Raw genomic sequence first — 21,232 nt, 5'->3', positions numbered from 1 at the left:
TATTTCCGTACTCACCGCCATTTAGGCACGCCAAGCGTCAAAACCACATGGATTCGAATCCATTTTCCTCGAAAGGCAATAGTTAAATTACCAATGTGCCACCTCACTAGAGGGCGTTTCCGCAGCAACCTGGTAGGGTCAACGCACTTCTGATTTATCTACGATTGAGCGATTTCCATGGACTATTAGGAGAACAAAGAAAGGAAAACCGATTTGCTAATAGTAACACGGTGCGACATTTACGAAAGAACTCTCAACTACAACGGCGACGATAATCTGCTTTCATACAAAGTTATTCGATATGCGCAATTTGTCATCGCTATGTTTTTATAGCAAGGATGTCTAAGAATGAGTTTTGAATGCTGACGTACGACTGTCAAATTTCGCGGCTACGCATATACTGCCACAGTTGTGCAGTCATATCTTGCGAACTACACAGTCTACGACTCTAGGAGGCTGTGAATTGATTTGTTTTGTGCCTACTGCTACGTCTCAGAAGTTGGCATAACGAATAAACAGATCAGTCCTTTGTTTCTGATATTAGTTTTCGTTGTAAGTAGTGTGACTATCGGCTATTTTTTGTAGTAAGCTAACTTCTATTGCTTTTTATGCGTAAATAAAACTACTAAGCGTAAAATTAACTTCAAGAAACGCAAATATGTGGGTAACATGTGCTAGCAGCGAAGGAAACCAGGATAATGTTTCTTAAGTGACCACGCCCCCTAGTGCAGCGAAAAGGAAAGTAAGTTTAGAAACGGGTGACAGTGGTAAAAGTAATGATATTATGGATAACGTCATTATTGATCTGCAAATCCTTCCACAAGTTCTTTCTGAAACTGTCTCTTGCCGTTTCTGTGGCGGTGAAAACCTTTACGAGGATATTGGAGCTAGAATAGGTGTTGTGTCTAAATTAATTATTAAATGTCAGACATGCAAAAACGAAAAAGCATTTCATACTTCATCAAAGTGTTCAGGTAACGAATTGTATGAAACTAATTTGAGACTTATGTATGACCTTAGATGCATTGGTAAAGGTGCAAGGGCTGGTAATGTTCTTTGCACTGTGTTGAATTTGCCAAAACCACCTTCCAGGTATACGAAAAATGTAACAGCAATGGAACTCTGTAAATGCTGTGACTAAAGATTCAATGGTTGCTGTAACATCAGAAGCTGTTGAACAAAATGTGGGTGACACAGACATCAGCACTGCTCGGGATGGATCCTGGCAAAAGCGTGGGTTTAGTTACAAAAATAGTTTTACATCTGCAATAAGTATAGACACTGGAAAAGTTTTGGATTTTGAAAAAGTTTTGGATTTTGAAAAAGTTTTGGATTTTGAAAAAGTTTTGGATTTTGAAAAAGTTTTGGATTTTGAAAAAGTTTTGGATTTTGAAAAAGTTTTGGATTTTGAAAAAGTTTTGGATTTTGAAAAAGTTTTGGATTTTGAAAAAGTTTTGGATTTTGAAAAAGTTTTGGATTTTGAAAAAGTTTTGGATTTTGAAAAAGTTTTGGATTTTGAAAAAGTTTTGGATTTTGAAAAAGTTTTGGATTTTGAAAAAGTTTTGGATTTTGAAGTTCCCAGTAAGTACTGCCAAGGTTGTACAGTGAGCCAGAAAAACATTACTTCATAAGCAGCAGTGTATAAAAAATTATGATGGCACAAGTGGAGAAATGGAGGTAAAAGGAGCAGTTAACATTTTCCAGCGTTCACAGGAGGAGATGTGTGTCGTGTTTGAATTACTTAGGTGATGGGAGACAGCAAGGCTTTCATTGCAGTACAGAACAGTAAGCCATATGATGTTCCTGTACAAAAATTTGAGTGTGTAGGACATGTCAAGAAAAGGATGGTAACACAAAACTGTCTGACGGCAAGACAATAAAATGTGCTATAAGACGAAAAGACAAAGTAATTGATAAATTACAGGAATATTATAGGAAGGCCATTAGAGATAACTGTGACAATCTAGAGAAGATGAAAAGAGCTGTGTGAAGCACTTACTTTCATCGAATGTCAACTGATGAAAAGCCGTGTCATGCTTTGTGTCCACCTCCACCAAACACTTGGCGTAAATGTAGGCAAACTGAATTTTCTGGCACCCTGCATGAATTTACACAAACATTCTCTTCCTTTGGCAGTAATGGAGACAATCAAACCTATTTACACAGATCTGGCAAATCCTGAGCTACTAAAGAAGTATTTACATGGGAAGACCCAGAAAATGAATGAGTCCTTCGGTAATGTTGTGTGGTGCCGTGTGCCTAAAAATGTATTTGTTGGCCTTATGACTCTAAAAGATAGCAGTGCCTGATGCTGTAATAACTTTTAATGGTGGGAACTATGAACGACTTAAGGTTCTGGAGAATTTAGGGGTAAGATTTGGACAGAACACAGTTAAAGGACTGCAGGAACTGGATGAGCTTCGTGTACGTGAAGCAGAGTTAGCTGCTCAGCAAATGACAAAAAAAGCAAGAAAGAAAAGGAGGCGGCAAGGACTGGGCTGTTGTGACACTAAAGAAATCACACACTATAGGCCAGGGCAATTATAGTGCATAAAAGACTCAGAAATATAAGCCTGTATAAGATTTTGCAATGAAAAAGTTTTAAATCTCAATATCTCTGAACTACATGCTTTGCAATTAATGACCCATTTTCTACAAAAGTACTGATGGTCGACACATGAAATTTTCAGTGCATGCCAAGTGTGAGATTCGAAACACATGGGACTAGAGTAATTAAAATGCCCTGAGTTGTTTAGTTTTTATGTACATTCATTTACGAAATGTAAAAAAAAAAATAGTGTCTGAAAAAAAGATAACGTCCCACAATACAATTTTAGTAATAATTCTAGTTCAGTGTATCTAGAAAGGTGCATTCAATAATAATGGAAAATTTTAAGTTGGTGTCTTAAAAAGTTTCCAAGATAATGGGCCACAAAACTCCATAATTTAACATTGGCGGCATAGGACATACAAGGTACCATTAAGAATGACTAGGGTGGCACATATAGGATGGAAATGGGAAGACGACTGAAAAGTATTCTGTAAAACGTAATTTGTGATTGTCAGAAGTGCGACTAACAACAGTTTGAAAACATGAAACTAAGGGCTCTAGCAAAGACCTTCGAAATACAGCAAAACGTTATACTGTTAGTTGACAACGACGTGGTATGCAAAGCCCTTAGAATACTACTTATCTACCAATCTCGATCCAGCTGAGTGTGACGTATTGATACGTCCCTAACGCACTACCTTCTGTAGTACCTTTGATTTAGGCAACTGACATTTCTACAGAGTGCTAGACATAAACGACACAGGATGTGGGCGCTTCCGGTCTCTGGCGGCCTTCAGCCGACAAATCGACTAACTGTAACAGCTTTCGCGCTGTAAAAAGTCTTTTTAACGTCTTTGATCAATGACTCAAATACGTGTTGTAACTTTTCATTGAATTTGTTACACTCATAATCCTTTTTCATGATACAGAATTACGGCTGGTAATATCCTGTATTGAAACTGTGACGCTAGTTTAGTGTTCCTTATACAGTACCTCGTTTGGATTACGTTTCCACCAACGTTCTCACTAAAGTCACGCTCTATGAGAAAAATTCCGAACACAAAACGGATGACTCCAGTATCCGTCTACGAGTCCTGTCAACTGTGAAATTATTTCTGTCAAAAAGTGAGTGATGAGAGGAGAGGAGAGAGAGAAAAACCTTTTTAAACTGCCAGAAGAATTACAAAAACTACGTAAAAATGTAAACTCGGAAAAGCCAATAAGTAAATTTAAGATCCTGATAGCGGATTACAGAACCTTTGTGGCCAGGATCTCGCATGCAGTGATTCTCGAATTTAAAGTAACACTACTATTATTCGGGGTATATCTGCTAAATAACGCGAGAAATATCTTTTTTTTAACACAAATCGACGTAGCAGTCAAATTAGTAACTATCAATATGACTTACAACGTGCTACGCATGCACAAAGACCTGTTTGGTATGTGGCTGCTCGGTCGTTAGTAGCAGCCACAGGTTTCCACAGTAGTGTTGAATTTCCGGAAAGACGATATACCGTGGCGGTACGCCGGCCGTCCTCTTCCCGCGTCTTTCTACTCTTGCGCGTTGATTCTTCTGTTGAAGTTCAAAGGCGTCTTTCCTACAATATTGAACAGAGTTCTGAGCCATTCGTCCATTACAGGAGCATGGCCCACAGGCTCATCTTTCAGTTTGTCTACAGACCTCGCTAAATTAATGGCATACGTGCAGTATGCACAAAACGCAACTTATCTGAAACCACGGCTGTATTAACAATAGACCTAAACTTCCATTAGGTCATATTGAAAGGTCAGCCGAGATCATCAGAAACAGGAGTAAATCGAGATAACAAAAAACGCACCTCACCAACAAATTAAAAAAACTCAGAAAAATTACTTCAGACTGGTTATGGAATGTAGAGTAACAGGTCATAAATAAACTGCCACTCTACGTCTGTTACCCTACAGCCACGTGTATGTTTTAAATAGTTTTCTCACTTTTTTCAGGATCGTAAAGATAAGACAGTCATGTCACGTTTCTGTGGAAAACTAGTTTCAAACAATGAATTGACTTAAGCCAAGCATCGGCATGCTGTAGAGTTTTTAGTACACACTTCACTTTCTTAGCAATACAATACGAAGGAATGGCATTACGGCAAAGAAGTCTCATATTTTCATACGAGACATTATTGGCTAAAACTAGAAAAAAGTCCTGTTACCAATTATCGAACACAAATACTTGTTGAGATATAGTAAGGAGAGCAATGAGAGTAGTGTTCAATGACTTTAAAAAGTAAAATTTTGTCAACCGATCTGATTAAAAACCTTAAGAGGCTTCGGTCTTACGTGAAATCAGTAAGCCGTTCGAAAACCTCTACTCATTCACTTAGTGTCCATACTGTCTTCAAAACGGAAGATAACAGAGAGCAGGTCGAAATACTGAATTCGGTCTCCCGAAAGTGTTCCACCGCAGAAGATCATAACACGGTCTTTCATTTCGGTCATCGTACGAACGTCGAAATGGCATATATTAAGATAACCAAACGTGAAAGTCAAATGCAACTACAATCTCTTAGTTGTGGAAAGGCATCAGGACCAGATGAGATACCTCTAAGATCCACAAAGATTATCCGAAAAAAATCTTCTAACAGCAGCTTATTGTAGATCACTGGAGTAAGAAAGGGTACCTAGCGATTGGAAAAAAGCGCAGGTCATTCCTGTTTATCAAGAAGGGTCGTAGGACAGATGCACCCTGTTACAGGTCTGTATAGTTGACGTCGATATGTTGCAGAATTATGTAACATGTTTTGTGCTGACGTATTATAACGTTTCTGGAGAACGAAACTATTCTATGTAAAATTCAATATACATTCCGCAGAGAGAGATCTTTTGAAATTGAGCTCGCTCTGTGCGTCCTTGAGATGCAGAGAGCCGTAAATATAGGCGCTCAGGTTGAAGCTGTGTTCCTTGACACCGGTATTTGACACCAGCCCGCACTGCTGTTTAGCAAAAAAAATACCAGCTTACCAAGTAACAGATCAGATGAGACTGGATACAACACTTCCATACAGACTGAACTCAAAACGCCGCTATTAACAGAACATAAACGATAAATGTGAAGGCATTTCCGGAGTACCTTAAGGATGTGTGGAAAGACCGTTACTGTTTACAGTGCATATAAAGGATTTGGTAGAATGCGACGGAAGCTCTTTAAGACTGTTCCCAGATGTTCCTGTTGTCTATAACAAAGTAGAAACGCCAGTAGACAGTATCGATATGCAGAATGACCTACACGGAGGATTAACGAATGGTGCAGGCTCTTGGCAGTTGTCTCTGAACATCAACAAATTTAACATATTGCGCACACATAGGAAAAGAAGGAAAAGAAATCCACTACTGTACAGCTGCATTACTGATGACGAATTTCTGGAAACAGCATATACCGTAAAGCACACTAAAAAAAATTAAAACGATGCCCAACGAAAGAATTATCCGAATGGGATGGAATCGGTAGATGTGATGTGTATGTACACACAAACATATCATTACAATTTCAGTAACTGGATGATATATTGAGTTAAAGAGCTTCACAAATTGAGCAAGTGAATAACGCGTTGGTCCACCTCTGCTCTGCTCCCTATGGAAGCAGTTATTTGGCTTGGCACTGATAGGACAGAGTTGTTGGATGTCACCCTGAGGGATATCTTGCCAAATTTTGTCGAACTGGCGCGTTAGATCAACAAAATATCGAGATGGTTGGAGGACCCTGCCCATAATGGTCCAAAAATTCTCAATTGGGGAGAAATCCGGCGACCTTGCTGGCCAAGGTAGGCTGCGGAAGGGCATTACCTAGCTGAAATGTAAGCTCAGAATGGCTTGCCCTGAAGGGCAACAGAACGGACCGTAGAATATCGCTGTGCTGTAAGGATGCCACGGATAACGGCCAAAGGGGTTCTGCTGTGAAATGAAATGGCGTACCCGATCATTACTCCTTGCTGTCGATCCATGTGGTGGGTGACATTCAGGCTGGTATCCCACCGCTGTCCAGTCCGTCTCCAGGCACGTCTTTGTTGGTCATCAGGGCTCAATTCGAAGCGGGGCTCATCACTGAAGACAATTCTGTTCCAGTCAATGAGATTCCAGGATGAAGGCGTGTCTGAATACGAACCGGACAGTGGTGGTGTGCGAACCTGACTGTAGCCCGCCATACGGCCCGACAACACACGAGTGATGGTCTGGGGTGCCATCCTGCCGCATCCTGACAGCACCAATAGGTACGTCGACGATAGTCTACGCTCCGATATGCTGCCCTTATTATACTTTAAGAACGCATCCACAAAGCACGATTTTGCTCGTTCTTTTTAACTTTATTCTTTGTCTTATGTACAAGTAACAGAGCCGCACACATTTCCACTAGCTCGTGTTCGCCCATACTGTGGCAATAGTGTGGCCCATTGTAAACACGTCTGGCCCAGAAATGTATGGCGTCAAACAATGCCGGCCAATAGTGGTCCGTAATGCTGTACATGTGGCTGCCATTCGTATGGTCGCAATATTGCCGTACAACACTGAGATATATTGTCAGCAATGTTCAATTTTTATGGCGCATGCAAACATACCTTTGGGGACGGAGCAAAAGTTCGAATTGGGGGAAGAACACCGACCGTGTTCTTTTCAGAGGAACCATCTTGGCATTAACAGTACACGATTACGGAAAGCTAGAAGTAACGTAAGCAAGATGTACTACGGAGATGCTCCGTGAACCCAAATGAGACTCCATGGAAGAAAGATGGCGTTTTTGTCGCGAAATACTATCGAGAAAATTTAGAGAAGCAGCATTTGCGGCTGACTACATCACGATTCTACTGTTGTCAACGTACATTAATTCATGCGAAGACAATGTAAGAAAAATTAGGGGTCGTACGGAGGCGTTAGATAGTCTTTTTTCCATCGCTCCATTTGCGACTGTAACAGGAAATGGGATAACTGGTAGTGGTATAAGACACCTTCGGCCGCGCACTGTATGGTGACTTGCGGAGTATGTACCGGGTGGTTATAACTGAAGTGTAGCTACTTTCGGAGGTCCAGGGTGGGCTGTAATTGTCGTATGGCAGCGAAAATTCGTACACAAGCTAATGCGTTAACGCGGAACCGATTTACACTGGAAAAAATTAGTTTCAATTGTGGCCACTAAGCGCAAATCTGGCACTGAACACAGTTTGTATGACTGTACGATATCCATGCTGTCATTTGACTAGCCATAACGTCAGTGAACAGAGAGACCGTGCGTTGTTAGTGAAACTGCTTTATGTGAACGGCAGAAATTACAGTGCTGCTGTAAGAGAATATCGCCGACGGAGACGCTCGATGTCATTGAATGGTTTGAACAAAATTATAATGAAATTCGAAAACACAGGTAAGCTTCGTGTGGCACCTGGAAGAGGTGGGCGTCCTTTCACAGCCGAAGTTATCGACGAGGTTGCTGTTGCTGTAACTGACCATGCAGCATGTGCCCCGGGGAGTGCTAGTGCAGTGTCACGAGGTCTGTCCATCCCATGGTCAACAGTACGGAAAGTTTTGCGATCTATTTGACACTGGTACCGGTACAAGGTCCAGACGGTGCAGCAACTCAAACGTCATGATCCGCAGCAACGTTCTGGATATGCTCTTCGGTTTCTGGCACAGATAAAAGCCGACGACATGTGGCTGGGCAATATTCTATGAAGCGACGACGCATATTTAAAACTACAGGGATATGACTACGCAGAATTGCCGAATTTGGGGTACTGTTGCGTGTCGTGCACGGAGAGCCATTGCGCTGGCGGTATGCGACTGCATGATGTGGATTCGCAACCACCTATGTTCTCGGTCCGTTCTTCTTTGAAGAGAATACACCCAGAGGGCCTGTCAGATATACCGTGACGTCTACGTTATCTAGACCACTTCCTACAGCATGTGACTCCTGCTCTGGAAGAGCGAAACTATGTGGAAACTACTGTTTTCATGCAAGATGTCGTCAACACACCATTTCGCTCGCCCAGTGAGATATCTGCTTAACGTAACCTTCCACGAACGTGTGACTTCCAGAGGTTTTCTAGATGCATGCATTCAAGATCACTTTATCTGCATCCATGTGCCTTGTGGCTCTGGGGTAACTAAAGCAACGCGTTTACCAGGGACACGTTCGGTCTCTACTCGTACCTTATCTGAAGGCCAGTATACACAAACACGTTGCTCAGATTCCACCGGAACTGCTGAGAGCGTTTCCGGATGAGCACTATGGGACTTAACTTCTGTGGTCATCAGTCCCCTAGAACTTAGAACTACTTAAACCTAACTAACCTAAGGACATCACACACATCCATGCCCGAGGCAGGATTCGAACCTGCGACCGTAGCGGTCGCGCGGTTCCGGACGGAAGCTCCTAGAACCGCTCGGCCACCCGGCCGGCGATGCAACATCTGGTCGACGTCTCCGGTTCCCATACTGAACCAATTGTGTAAGCGGCGGTCAATAATAAAATTAACATTATGCCTTTATCACTTGTTTGTCTTTTTCTGCCCACATCCTGTTCCTAATCCATTACATAGGAAAACATTCCTGAAGTTCTTTCTCACATTTACAGCGTCATATGTGCACCTAGCGGCCGAAATTGGAACTGTTTTCTTTTCCAGCATAAATCGATTCCGCATTAACGCATTAGAATCTCTACGAAGTTTCGCTGCCGCAAGATAATTACAGCCCACATTGGACCTCTTTAATTATAACCAGCCGGCATGTAAATGTAGATGGCCCGACGGCGGTGTGAACCGTCGTCCTCCCACATAAGAATCCAGTGCCTTAACATCGCACAATCTAGCTCGGTACGTGTATCAATCACGGGAGTCCGTAACACGTAAAAATTGCCCTTTGATGTGATAAAAACCAAAGCTTTGTAATGAATCCACGCCCAGAAATTCTAAGCATTAAAGTCATGTGAACGGGAAGGCCATATTAATGGATCTCCTCGACCAATTCGTTGGCATTAAATGTAGGGGTTAGGCACTGTCGTACAAGGTGCAGACAACTGGATGGCGTCCGTAATGCATGAACGACAGTCCTCTACTAGAGTAACGTTCTGCAACTGTGACCATAGTTTGCTGCGCAGAAATTGCTGAGGAAAAGCATCTGTTAATATGTCTCGCCCTGTTAGTCTTCCCACAAACAGAGATTAAAGCGAACTTACTTTCATGATCGCTTCTATATTTAGATCTACTTGTGCGATGGTATCGTGGTAATTTATTACTGCACTCCTGAATCCTGCCACATTCGCAAATGAATGCAACCTGTGAATTGCATTATCTCCAGCTCTCAACACCGTACTTGAGGAATGGATGACCTAGAAGACAGTTTTAACTACTATGCGAGATGTTATCAGAATCAGTCGATGGAAGAAGTAAACAAATAAAAAAACGAGTCAACTCAAATAGAAAAAACGTCCTAAATTACAGAAAAATTAATATTTTCCGCACAAGTAAAACTGCCTACAGCTCAAGACGTTTATGTTACCGAACATACATTCAGTGCGTCTTTTATAATATAATATTGGCCAATACTGTCTCCTGTACGAATATCTGATTATTTTCTTTAACACCCTGTATGGCACCTGGGAGCACCTACGGAAGTGTTGCATCGTAGTACTTGCTAGTAGAAAATGTTCAACTGTCTAGTTACCAGTAGAGTTTGTTTCTCATCATAGTCCCTATTTAGGAGTTATTATTTAACATTAGCACAAAAATCCATGCACTGCTCTGTGAGATCTTTTCTCGATAATTCTCCAATATAAACAAAAATTGAACGGTTAACTTCAGAGTTGACGGTTTAAATTGATATGCTCCCTTTCCGACACGTTCCGTTTGTTCTGCTTCTCGTTATAACCTCAACAAGGAGATACCGAATGGAAACCTTACTGTGTCTCCCCTCGCATGGAGATGGGGGAGGTGAGCTGGAGCACCGTTATGTAGTAGTCACAATGCCCTTCGTACCACCAAATACAAGTCTTCCAGCCGGAGAGGCAAGGTCATCCGCAGGAAGTGCAGATATGTCTCGGCTATAAGGCGTTGTTGTCGCCGGTAATCCGCGCCCACGCATTGATGCTCAACCAGTGCTGATGGTTCGCTGCCACTAAAACTTACTACAGACAAAACATGCCCGGCGTGTTCTCATGTGTGCTTTCAGTCACTGAAACCTACATTGTCAGAGATGTTTTGCCTACACTTTCAAGTGGACGCAATCCCAACCACATGTCCTTATGACCCTTCTCTACTAATTCTCTCAGGGATCGTCTCCTGCAGTTTGCCCCCGTTTAGCACCATCACCATGAACACTAGAAGACAACAAGAAATATTAAATGACATTGACATTCTAAGCTGAAATCCTGCTATTGGAAGGCATGACATACTAGAGGAACGACAGAATGTCGTGGTCGTATCGTGATATGTTTATTAAACAACTGAGTGCATGAATTATAGGAACTATTATTGATAACGAGTTTCACTACTGGCAACTGATCACTTTCATATCAGTTACTGGGAAAAGACTGTTTCTACAAGTACTGATACCTACACTCTGACACACCCTTTTTCTAGTAACTGATCCAAAGATGGTCCGTGTCCTGGACTGAAAACTATAATACAAAACGTCTGATACACACGGTCAGTGTTTTAGTAAAGATAAGATCGCTGCATAAACTATACTACATACTCATTACCTGAAAGTTAGTTATCAGTGGTTGTAGCACAAAATGTCTTAGAAGAAACACTAAAAATTTAATTCAAAGTATTACAAAACAGGAGTTAATATTTCTTAAGTTTTATAACGTTGAAAGGGGAGGGAGGGGGCGAGAGAGAGAGAGAAGGTATGATTTACATTTCGTCACAGACTGACGTAATCTACCAAGTGCGGCAGGTAAACGTTTCACGAACTAATCTCTGTCAATTCAATAATGCATCGACAATAAGGACACCCACATCTCCATTTTGATGCTAGCTAGTATACAAATGGCTTTACTGGTATTTCTCCTCCTCGCCAAACGTTAAAGATCAGTATTCGGTCAAAGTGCGCTTTTGCCAAGCTCTGCGCTCAATGTCACAGCGTAATAGAAGCCACGTTTTGTTTGTTGCGGTATTTTTTAGTATTTTGTGCGAAAAGTAACGATAACGCAGATCTTGGTTAATCAAAAGCGCTACCCACTCATCCTCCACTGAGCAACAGCTTCAGACTCGATTTCACGGTACATTCAGAAGTCCGTTTCCTACGCATGTTAGTTCTGACTCTGTAGTTGCTCGGTAGGAAACTCAGAAGGCAGGTCGCATATCTCTTGATGGTGACACTAAATGCGAAAGTTACACATTCTATTCCAGGAGGCTTTTGTGGGGGGCTGGAGATTCCTTGCTAAAACAAGTAGACAGCCGCCAACAGTAAATGCGCGGATACTATTATCGTTATGCTCAATGACACACTTGTAGCTAACTTAGCACGTGCGCACACTAGGAGAGTAAAGGCTTTAAACAGGGTGATCCACCTGGTTACGTTTTCAGAAAGCAAAAGTCGGTAGGTTGTAAGTCGCTTTAGGTCTCTACGGCCGGAATAAATTGACTGAATTTTGAAGTTTCATTAAGCGTCGTGCGTGTATGAAAGCAACTATCTCGCCCCTCAGCCACAGCCAAATGCTACGTCCGAAGACTAGTTGCTAATGGCGTGGAAGAGAAAATAGAAGTCATGGTCCTTCTTGGTGTAAGGTTGGAGGGATCAAAATAGTAATTTATCTGTCCAAGCACCATTTCACAACGATACCAGATTCACCGACGTAATACAAGGGAAATTGAAGTCATATGTGATCAAAAAGTAAAGGCAATTTTTAAATTTCATGGACTTTATACATATGACTTTCAATTTTTTTATCTTGTTGGAAAACATGTTCCTGATGTATGTTTGCTTTTTTCGACTGTTTTGAATATTTAGTTTACTGTTAACAGTCGAAAAGGTTATACGCGTTTTCGAGTGCTCTGCAAATTTTTACTTTCAAAAACGATGGCTAACAGAATTTGCATTAAATTTTGCTTTAAAAATGGAATGAAGTGCAGCATCACATTCGAAATGTTGACTGTGGTTTCTGGCGAATCTGCTATGAGTACGACAAGAGTGTACGATTAGTGCAAACCTGTCGAAGACGGTCGAAATGAAGTTTAAGATAACGCCCGCCCTGGAAATTACTGACGACAATGCGGAACAAGTAAAGAAAATGGTTCTGGGAAATCGCCGTATTAGCATCAGAGAAGTTGCTGATTATGTCGGTATATCCTTTGGCTCATACCAAGCAATTTCTTCCGATGTTTTGGGCATGAAAAGTGTAGCAGCAAAGTTGGTTCCGAAATTCTTGAATTTCGACCAAAGACATCGCGTAGACATCGCTCAGGAATTGCTGAACGAAGTCGACAACGATCCAAAACTTGTAAAGGAGGTCATAACAGGTATGACGTCAAAACCAAGGCCCATTCATCCAAATAAAAACTGCTTGTAGAACCAAGACCGAAAAAAAAGATCGATAATTTCGATCACATGTGAAGGTTCTCCTCACTGTTTTCTTCGATCACTATGGCGTAGTGCCTTATGGTCGAAGGGTCAATAAGGAATACTATCTGGAAGTCATGCGACCAGAGCCGCGAGGAGTGGCTGTGCGGTTTGAGGCGCCATGTCATGGATTGCGCGGCCCCTTCCGCCGGAGGTTCGAGTCCTCCCTCGTGTGTGTGTGTGTGTGTGTGTGTGTGTGTGTGTGTGTGTGTGTGTGTGTGTGTGTGTGTGTGTGTGTGGTTTTTAGCACAATTTAGTTTAAGTAGTGTGTAAGTGTCTAGGGACCGATGACCTCCGCAGTTTGGTCCCTTAGGAATTTGTTCTTCACGATATTATTGGACTAGAAACAACCTTCACCAAAAAAGCGAGAGCATAAAAATTATAAATCACTACGTGATACCGATAAATATACGAGATTCTCCTTTTTTTTGTTACTGCCTTTGTCCCGCATCGTGCGCAAGGTCGGCAAGCTTAAGTACGGATTTGTCATGGTTAATTTTAAGGTTTGGCCGGATGCCCTTCCTGCCGCCAGCCCATACCCCGGGATGGAATTAGTGTACCCCAGCTGCCTGCATCAAGTGTAAACTATGATATAGTGCGAACGTTTTTCAAATGTCTGCGAGGCATGTAACTGAAGCTGGACGTGGGGATGTGGAAAAGCGCCTAAAACCCACATCCAGGTTGGCCGGCACACCGGCCCTTGTCGTTAATCCGCCAGGCGTATTCGATCCGGAGCTGGCGCGCCCACCCGAGTCCAGGAAGCAGCGCATTAGCGCTCTCGTCTAACCTGGCGGGTCAATAAACATACGAGACAATGAGACAGAATTCCCGAGTCTCGGATAGTCCACCCCGCATTTTTCAGTCTAGGTATGCGTGCATGCGCAAAAATAGAAAGGTGGCTCAGAAAGAGTACTCACCTTGACCTTTTGGATGACACCATCGAGCTGACTTCTGTCCTTGAGCTCGCTGGAAATATTGGTCACCCTGTTGGCGAGCTCCATCATCTCCTCGCGCATGGTGACCATCTCGCGCTGCAAGCAGCGCACTCTCTGCAGCTCTTCTGCAGTGCTGTACAGTTGCTGCCAGCGATCCAGCCAGCCTGAAAGGAAATGGGCGAACATAGGAGTAAAATAATGCGTTGGCATACGGCTTGTAATCCAAAGAATTTGAAATTCATCACTCAGTTACCCACATTCTCTGAACGGTCACTTCTAGTATACGAATCGGTCTACAGAGAATAAAAACATTCTGGCAAACAGGAAGTATCTGCGAACACATCTATACCAGAATCCTCAATTAAAAGCTTACTTTAGAAAAGCATCTTCTAATTACAGCACAGTTTCGATGTAAATTCCCTGACGTAAGTTCTCCGGGTAGAACTACGCATAAAAAAGGAAATATTGTGTTGAACTCTTTGTAGTATCTAATGCACATTCGTCTAGCAGAACGACTATCACCGACGCGAACCGTTATATTATAAGAATGACACTGGAAAAAAACAAATCAATATCACCTTGGGAAGTTTAAACAATACGTTTTTCTTCGAAAACGTACCAGTTTCGAAGGTGAAAAATAATTATAAGGAATGAATGCAGAATCCACAAACAACATGTAGCGCAAGTTCAAGTAAGAAGTTAACAAAGATGCAGTGACGTAAATATTACTGAGGCACCGCCAAAGGATATGAATAAGTTAGTTTTTACGAAAAACGAGCTAAATGAGATTGTTACTATAGTGTCTTATACATTCTCCCAGACTTATAGTTACTGTCGTGTACTGGACGAGTAGAGCTTGATAACGTACCCTACTTTTATTTCATTTTTCCTATAGCTCTGCTGTCTTTATATGAGCCTCGAATATTTTATGGACTGTCCTGTTTCCATCAATGTTTTTGTCGACGAGACGCCAAACAGTTGATAGGGAATCGAGTTCGAGTCCCGCTCTGGGGCAATTTCAACCTGTCAGGAATTGTCAGAACAGCGCACACACTGCTGCTGAGTGAAATATTCATGCTTGACACCATAATTATCAAACGTGCGAAGAGTTCGGTACCAACAACAAAAACTAACACCATATCGTAACATAAGGGCAAATTGCCTCCGAATAAAAAAATTGTGCGTTATGTACGGGAAATTCGTTATTTCTGCCTTCGTAGTAATCTTTAGGGCAAGCAAATGTCAAAAATTATTTGGATATCCCCACTTTATTCCTCCATGTAAAAGCAGAACCAATGCAGCCAAAGACATTCACTCAAGTCTGTGCAAACGTAACGGATCTACACGAATAATTAAGCTGTTCTGCTTTTGACATCTTACGTTTGTTTGGATTGCGCTAGCCAACGAGTACATCAGTAGCCAATTCAGGGCAATACTCAGTGCACAGTTAAGTCCATCGAAAGAGAATTTGACACCGAGTTGCTATTTGAATGTCACGGAAATGGCAAAAACGCCAAACGTCATTAATTTTTAAGCATGAAATTTATGTATCTGAGTGCCACCTTTTGAGTAAAAAAAAAAATTATGTAGCGCTTAAAACTGATGGACTGATGATATCCATTCCATTTGTCTATGTTTATAGAACATAGTTCATTCACAGCAAACACTATTAAAAACGTAATGTGTGGAGACTGTCACGAGGGAACCCGCTGATTCCATTTTGTGAAACAAAAACGATGATTCTGGTAGAGGAACACACTATTAAAAATGCTAGCTAATGAACAGGTTCATCCTTTAATCCCTCTCACTCGAAGGTGGCGAGAAAATTATTTCGAAACAAAACAATCCTCCAAATTCCAAATCTGTTCCACTTTCCAATTTCTTTTACAACTAACCGCGCGATACACTACCTTACGAGCCAGACTCAGATCAAAGCAAGACGCTGTTTAACGTCCACGACACAGTCCAACCTGTAAGTGATTTTATGCGATTTCCCACAATCTAGGCAAATGTCGAGCGTATTTCTCACATCCACCTCCAAAACAATGCACAAATCGTTGGAACTCGAAAAGGCACACACAAATAAAATAACCATCGAATCCGAGATGGGTTACTGTCCAATGTTTGCGGATCTCGAAAAGTAAGAATTTCAGTGTTCAAAATCAGTGAGAGGATAAGATGTATGTCAGTTTTTAACATGAAAGGTACGAGACAGAGGAGTGCATAACTCATTAAAAAAAACTTCAATGTGCAGATTCCTGAAACACCCATATAAAACATATCTTAATTTGGAGTTTAATCTCTGAGAATTTTTGCAACACAACACAGACTCTACCTTTCGTGGGTCATTTATATGTCTCACTACTATCTCGCACACAACCAAAACGTCCTTCACTAGTCAATATTATTGCGTTAGGGGCTTCGCACTTTACTCTTAACCTGCACCCATCCTGTAAAACGGGTTGAGGGACTTTTGCTGGTTGGGCGAGGCAGTTGGTTGGTCAACTCCGAATATTAAGTGCAATGGTGAATGTTGCCACGTTACGCATACGTAATTCTTATTCTCAATACATTATTCCTCACCATGACGCTTGTCTTGCCATAGTAAAAAGAAAAATCTATGTCACAGTGGCTTCCAGATTCCGAATGAAAGCTTAAAAGTAGAAAGAGATTTCCACTCTGCAGCGGAGTATGCGCTGATGTGACGCTTCCTGGCAAATTAAAACTGTGTGCCGGATCGAGACTAACTCGGGACCTTTGCCTCTCGCGGGCAAGTGCTCTACCGACTGAGCTACCCGAGCACGACGCGATTACTGTTGACACAGACTCCAAGAATGACTTTGTCCCCGCTTCTCAGGATTCAGCCCACAAATAAGATATGTCGCGAACAACGAAGATATGTCAGATCCAACCAGGTTACTGAACAGTTCATTGTCACAACAGGCGGGGCAGCAGTCTTTAAAAGAGGTTCTAGTAATTCTGCGTAATACTGTTATAAGAGGTTTTGAAATAAATGACAGTCCCAACTTTTAAGTAACGAAACACTTTTTCCAAATAACAGATGATACGGAATACACGAATCACAGATCTAGCATAAGGCAAGATTGCCGCAGCGCCGCAATAACGCTTTAATTACTAGCCTCGGCACACGACAGACAGCTTTCACATAACGACAGCGCAGCTAGTTTACGCATTACTTACCTATTATTTGCTCAGACCGTTGTATCGAACTTAAGATGCAGGCTAAGCTAACAGAAATTGTTTCTGAAGAAGGGTTTCACGTGTCCAGTATACGTTAAAGGAAACAGTTGTTCTGATACACTTTTCATTGTGCCAGCGGAAGCCACGAAGGACAAAGCGTCCATTACAGTGACAGAGCTCTAACTAGTCATAACGTGCAAGACTAATTACACAAATACGCCGCTGCCACGAAAGGCTGACCGCTGCTGTTGAGCGCTGACCACGGCAGCGCTTCTGATACCGCACTTCTAAGCTAATGATGCCGCATTAACTATACAGGATGTACATGAAGTCCGGGAATACTTTCAATTATTTATTGCACAAGAGCCGAACATTATACAGATATCACGCATCTGTCATTTTGAAGGGAAACCCTGAAAGTGGTTTTTTTTTCCCTTCATGTATACCGCCACAGCGTACTTTGGTAATTTGCCGATAGTCAGCGCTAATTGCAAAAATGGTGAGTTCAGGTGCGGAGAGAGCTTTCTGTGTGTTGGAGTTCGACAAAATCAAGTATGCTACAGCTGATGCCTCAAATGCAATCAGACGCTCCGTTCATCTTTAAGCAGGATGGGGGCTCCACCCTATTTTCTTCGTGAAGTTCGTGGTTACCTGAACGCGGAGCTGCCGCATCGATGTATTGGCCGTGCTACAGAAAGGGGACAGCTGTTTCATGAAATGGCCTCACCGATAACCAGATCTCACTCCATGCGACCTTTTTCTGTGGGGGGACAAAGATCTGGTGTATGTACCGCCTCTACCAAGTGATGTAGCAGAGCTCCGGGAGAGAATACGGGAAGCGACTGCCGTATTGACGTCTGCCGCGTCACTCATGGTTTGCATATCAAATGTTAGTAAAAAAGGATTTCAATAAATAATTGAGTGTTCCTGGACTTTATGTACACCCTGTATATTCGTGTAAGTTCCGTAGCAGTAATTTCTAGCCTTGGCACACGACAGAGAGAGAGAGCTTTCACATAACGACAGCGCAGCTGGTTTAAGCATTACTTAACTATTTTTGCACATATCACCGTATCGGTATTGTTCAGCAATATCATCCTACTAAAACGCAATTAGTAGTTGCAGATGTGCTGAACTACTCAAACCCAGATTAAGAAAACGAAATTAATAGAAGGTATCTTTGGTTGACATACTGAACAGTATACATGTCCACCATAAATTTTAATGAGTCCGTTAATTGACTTCCGATATGTGGCATGTAAGTTTATCCAGAAAATTCCATTTACGTAACGTAATTAGGAGATAGCACTGTTCGACATATAAAAAAAAATGACAGAAAGCTACTTGGCTCGTACAGCAATAAGTATGAAGTCACAATGATACCGAAATTACATCATTACGTTTCGGAGAATTCGGAGTTACTGTAACTGCGGCTACCAGAACATCGTGATAGGGGAAAGCAAGGACGAGCCTACAATACATTTTCAGAAAATCGCACTCCTTTCGTGACCAGATCGAAACGAATGGAGTGATAAGACGATCCTCCCCCTACAGAAGTGATGGTGACGACTGCAGACGGTCTGACTAGGTTTTCACGACTGTAATCACCAAACCTTACTTTAGTGGTTTTTGAAACCTTGTCCACGGCCACGCCAAATGATACGAATACGTGCTCGGGTAACGTATGGATGTTTAATGTACTTAGGTGTAATTAACGGCATGCTGTGTGGTATGGTTGCCCACGATGCACAGATAATAAATCTAAATTCTAAACGCAATTATACCAAATGTCTCTATATCCCCATTTAGCTCGTCCCGTAACAAAATGATAGTGTTGAAACGAAATTATCAACGTCTTGCTTTTCCTTTTACAAGATATTTACGACTGCCGTTTCGCAATTTGCAATTCGTTTTACTGTCAAAATCTGGGCAATATTTACTATTTAAAAATAAACTGCACACAGCACGTAATAATGCCGCGAAACTGTACTCCTGCAGCAAGCTACAGCAAATGTGTGTGGTGTAATGCAGCCGCTTGGTCGGTCGTACTGCAAACTCAGCTTGGCCTATAAAACAAGCTCGATGAAGGTCGACCGCGGCAAGACAAAAGGAAAACCGTTCTTGGCACCTACGAGTAAGCAGCCAATGTCTCAACGGAAGGCCCTTGTGTATCGCCCACCAGAAACCTAACACACGGAAATGAACTTTCAGTAACTTCGTTTAGCATCCAATGTTCCTGTTTCTTATCAGCGTGTGAAACCATACTTTCATGCGTTTTCCAATATACGACGAAAGAATGATATGCAGTATATGTGAGGAAGCTGCGTAGGACTTCTCTCCACCTCTGCATGCGCGCCGGTAAAACGAAAAAATCGTGTCGACTTCGCTGGCTGATAAAGCAACCGTCACGAAGGTCGTTGGGTACGCTTGATAATGCCTTTTGCACGAGCACTTCACTTCATACGGCGGAAAGTGCGCACTAAATCAAGGTGTCACTGATGTGAAAATGACGTGCTCTTAAAAACCAGGAGACAGTGGTTTGAACGGGAAACCATGTTAAAAAACTTAGTTTCCGCAATACAGGTACAAACATGTAAATGGAAGTTTTCCACACTGCATCTACCAGAAAAAAAAAAAAAAAAACACACACACACACACACACACACACACACACAGAGAGAGAGAGAGAGAGAGAGAGAGAGAGAGAGAGAGAGAGAGATGCTATTACACTGGTTTGTAACCACCTAAGTACTGTGGTAAAAACATCCAACGCAAATTACTGTTGTACTATTAAACAGAATGCATGGGTCATCAGAGGAAGGAGACGCACTGAACATATAGACGGAAGTTGTACGTTTCGTGTGTACCTTAGCACTGGGCATTATTAACACTCTGGGTAAATTGGTTAATATACAGCACGTTACCGAGTCACAATAAAGTACAGTAGGTCATTCATCAGCAGACTTGGGAGATCGAAACACAGTTTTAAACGCTTGTTGTTGATATTGTTATTTGTAGATGGTCCGCCCTTAAAACGAAACTTATATGTGACAACACTGTTTCCGTTATACTTCGGAGAATCAACTGAAGATATTGTGTCTGCACTTGCAAATCCTATTTCACATTTTATCTTAAAAATATTCACTGTGAAATTACCGGGCGTGGTGGCACAGCGGGTAAGACGATGGATTAACATTCCGGAAGAACCGGAGTACAAGTCTCCGTCCGACAATCTAAATTTGGGTTGTCCTTGGCCTCCCTAAAACGCTGAAGTCAAATGTCGGGATGGTTCCATAGGCATAAATAAGGCCAAGTTCCTTTGCCATTCTTGTCCAACATGAGTATCTACATCGTCTCAAAACGCCTTGTCGTAGAAGGTGCGTGAAATGTTAATGGGAAGAAACAGAGAGAGAGTGACGTGACTTTGGCGGTTTCCCTCGAAAGATAACCATTAGCAAACAACTCAGTGCGTAAAACTAAATACATCTATCATGTTGCAGCACACTGTCTTAAATGAAAATGATTCACAATCAAGCGACTGACTAAGATTTCTACGGTGTAAAAATGTGAAACTAGACAACTGCAATTTGCCAGACAATTAAGTCAGTTTCACGTAACGTCTATAGAACATGTTAGCAGTTTCATTGCGTCCTGTCGGAGTATTGCTTCGTCCAGCTTCCCCATCGAAAGAATTTGTAACCCCCCTACCTGTGATTTCATTACGATACAATTCCACTATCACGAGAAAATCACATTGCTTGCATTATTAAGCAAAACTGGTATTAAGGAAAATTCTAGAATATCTCCTACAGAATAAGGATTACCATAAAAAGTCACTCACATGGAGAGAAAGCAATTATGTGTGGCTTTTCGATAGTGGAGGAGAACGTCCTCGATTTATAAGCAGCCAGTGATTCCCGTCAGGAAACGCGTCCCCCATCACCATCAATGGTAACTA

At 42.0% G+C, this 21,232-nt stretch overlaps 1 protein-coding gene across 3 annotated transcripts in view; it reads right to left on the bottom strand.

The window, feature by feature from the left end:
* The window catches only part of LOC124721743, an 855,569-nt gene that overhangs the window by 27,422 nt on the left and 806,915 nt on the right, over nucleotides 1–21,232 (bottom strand). For all 3 annotated transcript variants that reach the window (XM_047246845.1, XM_047246844.1, XM_047246846.1), the window contains one exon: nucleotides 14,056–14,237. In XM_047246845.1, coding sequence (XP_047102801.1) covers nucleotides 14,056–14,237 — 182 coding nt within the window. The remainder of the gene's footprint in view (nucleotides 1–14,055; nucleotides 14,238–21,232) is intronic.

This window comes from Schistocerca piceifrons, chromosome X (assembly GCF_021461385.2).
Source record: "Schistocerca piceifrons isolate TAMUIC-IGC-003096 chromosome X, iqSchPice1.1, whole genome shotgun sequence".
NCBI lineage: Eukaryota > Metazoa > Arthropoda > Insecta > Orthoptera > Acrididae > Schistocerca > Schistocerca piceifrons.
Note: the sequence above shows the minus strand (reverse complement) of the source record. Positions and strands in the feature narration are given on the sequence as shown.